This window comes from Lichenostomus cassidix, chromosome 4A, assembly GCF_008360975.1.
Source record: "Lichenostomus cassidix isolate B80296 chromosome 4A, HeHo_3.0, whole genome shotgun sequence".
Lineage (NCBI taxonomy): Eukaryota > Metazoa > Chordata > Aves > Passeriformes > Meliphagidae > Lichenostomus > Lichenostomus cassidix.
This window is the reverse complement of record NC_139485.1, coordinates 15,069,351-15,077,654: the sequence shown is the minus strand read 5'-3', so window position 1 is coordinate 15,077,654 and position 8,304 is coordinate 15,069,351. Positions and strand designations below refer to the sequence as shown.

The 8,304-nt window shown below is 39.4% G+C and overlaps 1 protein-coding gene across 1 annotated transcript; it reads right to left on the bottom strand.

The window, feature by feature from the left end:
* Window positions 1-739: 739 nt before the first annotated feature.
* On the bottom strand, window positions 740-7,690 carry LOC146437575 (uncharacterized). The gene is made up of 7 exons (XM_085060700.1): window positions 6,608-7,690; window positions 5,233-5,335; window positions 4,232-4,405; window positions 3,399-3,498; window positions 2,738-2,826; window positions 1,794-1,932; window positions 740-1,338 (listed from the first exon to the last, which is right to left on the bottom strand). The coding sequence occupies exons 1-7, from the start codon at window positions 6,675-6,677 to the stop codon at window positions 1,330-1,332; spliced, it is 684 nt and encodes a 227-aa protein (XP_084916826.1). The 5' UTR covers window positions 6,678-7,690; the 3' UTR covers window positions 740-1,329.
* Between the last annotated feature and the right edge of the window lie 614 nt (window positions 7,691-8,304).

Genomic DNA, 8,304 nt, shown 5'->3' with positions numbered 1-8,304 from the left:
CACATCAGGAGTGCTGTGTCCAGTTCTGGGCTCCTCAGGACAAGAGAGACATGGAGCTTCTGCAGTTCTCAAAAGATTCATCCTCCTGGACTTTCACCTCCTTAGCAGAGAACTTGGAGACTTTTATGTTAGAAACTGCCCAACACAATTAAGGAACGAAGGGAAAAATACCTGAAAAATGTAATGACAAAACTGAACACTTGGGGAGATGGTGAGAGAGACTCAGTTTAGACAGCTCTGCTCTTGCCAGCACCATGGATATTGACAGCACTACTTTATCTGTTCCTCTCACTCCTTTTCAGAGGAGTGGTGGAATATCAAATTGAGCACTCACATTCTGCGGTCACTCTGAGGTTGGTACAACAGAGCTGGATTGAGTTCAACAACCACCATTGTTTGTCAGATTGTGGCACCACCTGAGGCTGAGAAGTGGCAGAAAAAAGCAATTCACTGACACAATTCTCGGACACCTTTGGATCTGAATTTCTGAGGTCAAAATGGTTTAAACTGATAGTCTGTGATCTAAACAGATGTGCTAACACCATTTCTGTGTGTTTCTGAAGAGAGGGAACCAGTCTCACTTCTTTTATTTCTGACAGAATTTGCAGCGGAAGTAAACCCAGTGAAATTTGCCCACTTTGCTTTTTTGTTACGTTGAATAAAAAACAAATATCAAAAATCTCTTTCTAAAATCCTTACGATTCTGGTTTTGTCATATAGTTTCACATATTACCAAATCCTAAGGAAAATAATTTAATATAAATCACAATATAATGTGCTTTGGAGTTTTTGGAGAACGGGAAATAAATCCCAGTCTTCAGTCTCTTTGTTACTTAATGGCAAGGTAGTCAATCTTCCACAGTTTCATTTATTTCCCTCATTTACAAAAAAGTTACAAAGCAAGCCAGGACAGTTTTAAAGGCAAATCACTCCAGCTGCTGGGATCAACACAGAAGGAAGACAAAGCAGAAAAGACAAGGGAATGGCCCCCCAAGTATTTGATAAATTCTGGGACAAAGGGAAGCCAAGTCCTTGGCTGTGCTTGTACCACACTGCCAGGGCCAGGCCCTTGTGCACTGTAGTGTCAGAGATTCACAGGAAGCTGTCACCAATTACACAGTAAACAAATTGGATGTTAATGTCATGTTATATCAGGTTTTAATTTTATTATTATTCTCTATACCTTTTCTTTGCAATAACTTAGTGCTCTCTAATAAGGATGACTATTTCCTCTGTGTCCCACCAGGGTCTTACTCCTCTCTCAACATCTGGATTGTCCAGAGATCATGCAGCATTCCAAGACATTTCTGATATAGGAAGCACTTGTTCTTAGTATCTCTGTAAAGAGATCAGAATAAAATCAGTAGCATGACACACACTTGCCAGTATGCTCGCTATTAAAATAATCTGTATCTAATCAAACTACATTAATATATTTATTTCTTCTCTTAGTATGTGCTGCTTCTGAGTGTGTACTCACTAAGAGCTTTGGGAGATGATTTTCATGCAAATGACTGAAAGCATTACCACTGTGTGCACACAAACTGACACAGCTTTGGAAATATTGAAAAACATTTCAGCAGGATCTGTAATATTCCTGAAGAAAACACCTGCATAGTGAAAGGTGGCTGTAGGCTTTCTATTAGCTCACATCTTTACTTAGTGACAAATACTATCAGTTCAGTGATGATTTGTATTCAGTACCAGGATGGATGATACAGTTAATATGCAGATGGTGTAATTAATATGCAGAGTATGTAATTAATATGCAGAGGGATGTAATTGATACATACCCGGTACTGTCTCCTGTCTGGATAATCTGGATATGGCAAATTCTTCCTGGGATAGTCAAACTCCTCCCGCTGGGCTCGAGAATGAGGGAAATAGTCTGATGCTGGATCTGCTTTCCTTAGGGGCTGAGCATACACGGGACTGTGCAAAAGGGAAAAAGGTTATTAAAAGCCTTATAATATACTGCAAATTGCAGAAAGCGTTAATTTAAACTGAAATATAAAAGTATTAAAGCTCATTACTGCATGCATAGCATTGAGGCAATACCATCTAAAAGGTCTTTTAAGTTCATTTTACTGTCAAACCCTCATCCTGCAAACATAGAGAAGAGAAAATTTATAGAAGCAACATTCTCTTTAAGCTTTTATTTTCTTTTCATTGTTTGTCACAATAAACAATATTTTCTATATATTTTCTAAATATTTTCTATATTCCTACAATTATTTTCAAAATATTTAAAATTCATGATAGCTATACCTTCAACATTTTCAACATTTATATTAGAAAAAACCAGACCTCCTTGAGGGACTGAAATATCAGCAAGCTCCAGCCAGTCTCTGCAGCAGAACCCTGCTATGTGTGAGGAGAATGTTGTGCTCTCTCTGAGCTGCACCCTGGCAAACAAGTTCTCTGCAGGAGTTGCAGTAAGAGCTGCAGCTGCCGGCTGGGTGCTGAGAGGGGATTCAAGGGAAGAAGCACAAGTAGGGAAACTGTGTTTCTAAATAGTAATGAAAATGAATAACTCTGGAATTAGAGGAAAACCAGAGAAGCCTCTGGATAAACCAGTATTTTAGGATTTGTATGTGAATAATCCAGTCAAAAGCTTTGCCATTTACTGGACCTTTGTCACTTTCTATGCCACTGGCAAAGCTGCAAAGTCATTCTGAGTCTCCAAACCAGGGTATGAAGTGAGAATGAGCACAAAAGACAAAAAATAGAAGCATACCTGTAATTCTGCCTTTGATTTGGGATTGAGGCATCAATTAAATCTTGTCTTTTCAGAACAACTTTTGGAATTTGTCCAACCCAGGAATCCTGTATGTAGGAGATCAGGTGGTTACACAGAGCAAAATGACAACAAATTAGAATAACCCACTCTCCAGGTACAGTAGGTTAGAAGGTATAAACCAATTTTTCACTTACAAAATATAATGTCTGGGCTAGAACTCACAGCCTGGGGTGTGAGAAAGCCCTAAATCCTGCAGCCCTGACCCAAAAAGATTACTTTTATAAAGGGGTTCCTTCCCTACCAAACTGCAGGATTGGGTCTGATTCACACCTTGGAAACAACAGCATCAGAAGGACTAAATTCTGAATTAGTTAAAAATTAAACAGCACCACCTCCTGGTAAAGGCAGGCTCAGACCTGCTGCATTGGCAAAATATTGAAACTTTACAGATGGATTTAACAGAAAATAATGTAGCAGACTAGATTATTTTCTTCCTTTTCTTAGACAGCCTCCAATGTCATCTTTTCACACACTGTGTGCTCCTTAATATGTAAAATAAACCCTTGAAGTAGTGAAGGAAGAGATGAACACACAGACACACCAATATTCCCTTCCCAGCTCGGCCCAGCCTGGGGCTGTGCTGTGCCCCATCTCTTACCCCGGGTGCCTGCTGCTGCCCTTGCCCCTGGCTGGCAGCTGTGTCAGCACTGAATGCAGGGTTGTGCTGTTCTCCACTGGATGGAGTCTTTGGCTGCGTCCTGGTGGGGGGAACAATGGGAATTTAGAGCATTAGTAATGGTGAGGGTCTTGACAAATCTTTTTTGTGCTGCAGGTTGGTTCAACAGCCATGTCAGAGCTTTAGATGTCCTTGCGGCAATGGCTGTACAAGAGCTGTGTATTATTACAGCTTTTCTGTGTCAGAGGAAGTACCAGTGACACACTACTTGGGCTCAGTTAAAGAAGAAAAACCCGTATTGTCTGTGTACTTGGGAGAGGTATCACTGGGAAAAAGTATTGAAAACAAAAAGCAGCTCAAATTGCCAATATCTGAGACCAAAGGGTGGGAGGAATTGTGTTTAAACACCAAGCCGCTTGTCAGTGGTTATCAGTCTTACTCCTTTTTTTTTTTTTAATCTGGGGAAAAAAAGGCAATCCTTAAGAGCAAATAAATCAGAAATACACATTTGGTAGTGATGAATTTAAGTAGTAAATGCACTTATCAATCTTTAAAGCTTGCCTGGTGAGACCTAAAGAAAAGCAATGCCTGAGAGTGAAGTTCTGCATGCAGTGGTAAAATGGTGAGTAAGTGTTGAGTGCTCAGCTAAGATGTTTTGATTTGGTTTTAAACTGTATAAATAGTATTTTGGCAGTATGGCAACCTTGTGCTTTAAAACATCCAGAGCTTAAAAATTAACCAAACTACCAGACTCCTTTTGCTTTACTTCCATTTTGACTATAAAACTCCATATAAGTGCACCCACAGTCACTTACCCAGCTTTTTTCATTTTCAAGCAGTAGACAAAGGAAAATATTGCAACCACTATGAGAACAAGTGCCACTCCAGGAATAGTAGCCACTGCAATGAAACCCAGAGTGCTCCAAAGGTGGTTACATCTGGGGCCCATGTACCAGTACTCTTGCCAGCCCACTCTGAAGTAAACACATCTGCAAATAAAAATATTAATTTTTAGCTACATCATTTTAATTCAAAAGTAAGCAATACCAAAAAAAAGTGTAATATTTTGCTCTATAATTATTTATTTTTCAACACCACAGGGGCCAAGAGAGTCACTATTATTCCTCTTTGTTTAAAGGTGTTATTTATCTTAGTTACACCCATCTGTTTCCAGATTTGATACAAAAGTACTTTGCCAGGTTCCAGGGTAACCAAGTCCAAGTTGGCATTTCAGGAGTGCAAGATAAGAAGCTTTGCTGGGAACAGGGTGCAGTACCCAAGTCACGGCCTGGCTCAGGGCAAAGATCTCTTTGTCAGCTGTGAGCATGGCAAAGCTGCTGAGTGGAAGTGAAACCTCACACTGCTGGCTGTCATTATGGCATCGATTTTTTAAAAGAAAAAAAAAAAAACAACTATGTAATGGAAAATAGAACACTAAGGTATCTTTTTTTTTTTTTTTAACTCAAAAGAAAATCTGATCAACCTGGGAAAAAAATGAACTTGCCATTATACAGCTAAGTCAGTTCTAAAGTAGAATATCTGAGAGAACAGGGAGCATGTTAATAATGAAGGATGACAGTGGTTATCTACATTAGGAATGACATGGCCCACACATATTTTTAAAAAGAAAGTACTGTGCCCAGATCCCAGATTTGATGCTTTGTACCAGAGTTATAAACTTATGCAGATTGTGAATGAAGATCAACATCTATTTACACAGATCACTTTGCAGGGTCTAAATTTAGTTCATTGTTTAGAATGTATCTGACATTTACATAGTGTTTATTTAAACAAACAAACCAAGCCCACACACTACCTGCAAAAAGGTTCTTCATTTTTACACTGACAAGGAACACCAGGACAGAATTCTTCTGTATTATTCAGACAGGCCTCAAAGTCCCCAACTCCTTTGCAGTTGGCTGGGAATTAAAACAAAACAAGTACTTAATGCAATTGTAGAATAGCATATTGTCAGTGGGCTGTGTTACTAATTACACCAGAAACTTGAGCTTCATATGTACTCTGTAGATACTAAATCTTACTTTCCAATGACTTGTCCCTTGAAAATGTTAAAGCTATTTGAGAAATGAAAATTTACCTGCTTAAATTACTTTATCTTGAATGTGTATCCATCTTCCAATTGGCCAGGAAACTGTATGGCTTGCGTTGTTATGATTTTTATCACCTCATTTAAGTACAGTTGTGTCTGAATTCCACTATATATTATCTCTGGATTGTTGGCAAAGACTAAAAGTCGTAAAATTCATTAGAGATTCTAACCTTCCAATTGTAATCCAAATTAAAACCTTTTTGTGTGTTTTGCGTTGGGATTGTTCCTTGGTTTAGCCTACAAAAGGATCTGGTTTGCATTAATGTTGGTTCTCCTCTCTCTCTTTTGCTGTGTAAACACTGTGGGCTGTAAATTATGTTCCAGAATCGGAGTGTTTGCAGTATTTCACAGGTATTTGGCTGGCTAAAAATAACTCCCTCAGCAGCCTTAATCAGCCATCAAATGCCAGCACGTTTGGCACTCCCACCCTCTAGTCTTTGCTACCCAATTACTAGTAACTGGTAGCTCCCAGGTAAAGAACAGTGATGACAAAATACACAAATCAATCAATTCAAATCTGTGGGAAATCATCCCATAAAATAATTGCAGATCAATACTGGTCTAATCTAACAGAACCAAAGACAATTCCATTACTTAGCTTCTCACTTAAAATAACCTTTCTTTCAGTGCATTCTGGTTGTCATGCTCTTAATTATTGATAATTTTCTCCCTATTAGCATCAAGACAAGTCTAAGAACACTTGCTATAAAAAAGTGTATTTTTTTTTAACCCATATACCAAGTATTCTTTTCCCACTGAAAAAGAGCCAAACCATTTAACTCATCTAAAAATACCCTTTTGAAATTCAGAGACTGACTCAAAATGATCCCAGCCCACAAGGATACTGAGTTTTCAGGTGTAATTCATATGGTTGTAACCTTTTTCCTCTGACACCAAACACAGGACAGGAGCTGTCACACCAAGGTTTTCACTTTTATTTCCCATTATTTAAAGTAAACTCTACCTAAAGCCTGAGAATTCCCAAGCAGCAGCAATGCCCCAGCAGCACTCCCCCAGTGCAGTGGACATGGCCACATCCCTGTTCTGACAAGCCACAAAGCACAATTTCAGCAGGTCTTACGTCGTGAAGCTTCACTCAGCAAGGGGCTGGCCAGGACCAGGACACACAGCAGGACTTTCAGAATGGACATCCTGGAGCCAACTGGAGCAAAAGATTTCCTTCCAGACTTTGCCAGCAGCAGAATGAACTTCCCTTTCTGTTACTGTGGATTGTGGATTTTGAGCTTGTTTTACAGCATCCTTCTCTGTGAAGAATTACTAATTAACTTAAAACTGATACAACTTCCTGATCATTTACCCACCATATTTTCCTTTATGAAACTGGGTAGTTCCATATAAATATCTCAATTATCTTGCTATTTCTGAATTTTTGGTATCAGATATGAGGTGTTCATTTAACAACCTAAATTTCAACACACTATGGTATCTGCCAGGAGCATTTATTTATTCTCCTTTCAGGCTTATGTTACCTTTTATAGATAACAAACTTGGAATGTTATCTGCAGACAAAGTTCCTGGAACAGACATTGTTTTTAAGGACAGGACAAAGCCATGGTCCTGAAGCCAGCTAAGAGGGATGAGATGGGAAGGAGGGAATCCTGTTAAGTTTTGTTAGTTAATTATTCATTTTTCTGAGAAAAGAAAATACCCCTCTGGCAAGGATGAGTGATGACAGAAACTCACACCTCAGCACACCCTCTGTCATCTTGCCTCTTTATTATTTAAAGAATCCTTAAAAATTCTCAACACTCACTGCACAGGATCCTGACTCTGTGGTCACCCTGAACACTATACAGGATACACCCAAAGTTTGTGGAGTTGAAGTGCACTGAAGTTGAAGTTAGCACAAGCATTGTTCTCAGGACAGTGCTCTCAAAATTAATCCATAACTGATAAAAGCCCAGTGTGGATTTCCTAATTTGACAGGAGCTGGCTGCTTATGCAAACACGCCAACCACAGTTACATTAACAGCAAAAGGTAAACTTTAACCTTTGCTTTTCAAAGGATAAATAATGATCTCTAAATAAATCAATGCCTAGCAAATTCTTGAAAGAATACTGCTTTGGCGAAAGCCCAACAGCACTTAATATTACAACAGCAGATAAGAGATTCGCAGCCCTGCCAGATTGCTTTACAACACATCAAAACAAAGAAATTAACATTTACCTCATTCAAAAGAAATTGCATGATCCTTCTTCAGATGTAAGGCAGAAGTGTGAAGAAGCAGTTCCAGGAGATGCTCTGTTCCTCTGGCTGACAGGGAGTTCCCCTCTGGCTCCAGCTCCCAGCTGCTGAGTGCTGGTGCCTCATGTTGGCTGATAAACAACCACCTTTACCTGGGGCTGTCAGATTTAATTCAAGGATGCAGAAATGCAATTGGCAGTTTTTTCTTGGGTGAGATGTTTTCATGAGGCTGGTTACAAACCCCAAACTCTTGACTTTGTTACCTCATTGGCATTTACTGGATGCAGCAGGTTTGGACCTGGCTGCAGAGGCCATGAGCTGGTTTGTTTTCAGTGCCCACTTGGGTAACAGCAAATAAACCCAATGCCAGCAGACCTGAGCAGCTGAGAGCTTTGTATTCCACAGCACACCCATTTCCTCCTCTTATTGTCTGAGGTTCTGGAACTCTGCAGAATCAAGTGCCAAGTTATGCATCCTGTAATGACATCCAGACTAATTTAATTTCCTCAAATAGAGACATACAACTAAACCAAAATTAATGACCAAAATTAATGGTGGAAGATGGAACTGCT

Coding starts and splice junctions, on each gene's coding strand:
- LOC146437575 (XM_085060700.1), bottom strand. CDS start 6,677: ATGTCCATTCTGAAAGTCCTGCTGTGTGTCCTGGTCCTGGCCAGCCCC. Junction 3,499..4,231: donor TTGAAAATGAAAAAAGCTGG/GTAAGTGACTGT, acceptor TCCCCCCACCAG/GACGCAGCCAAAGACTCCAT. Junction 1,933..2,737: donor AATCAAAGGCAGAATTACAG/GTATGCTTCTAT, acceptor CCTTTTGCACAG/TCCCGTGTATGCTCAGCCCC.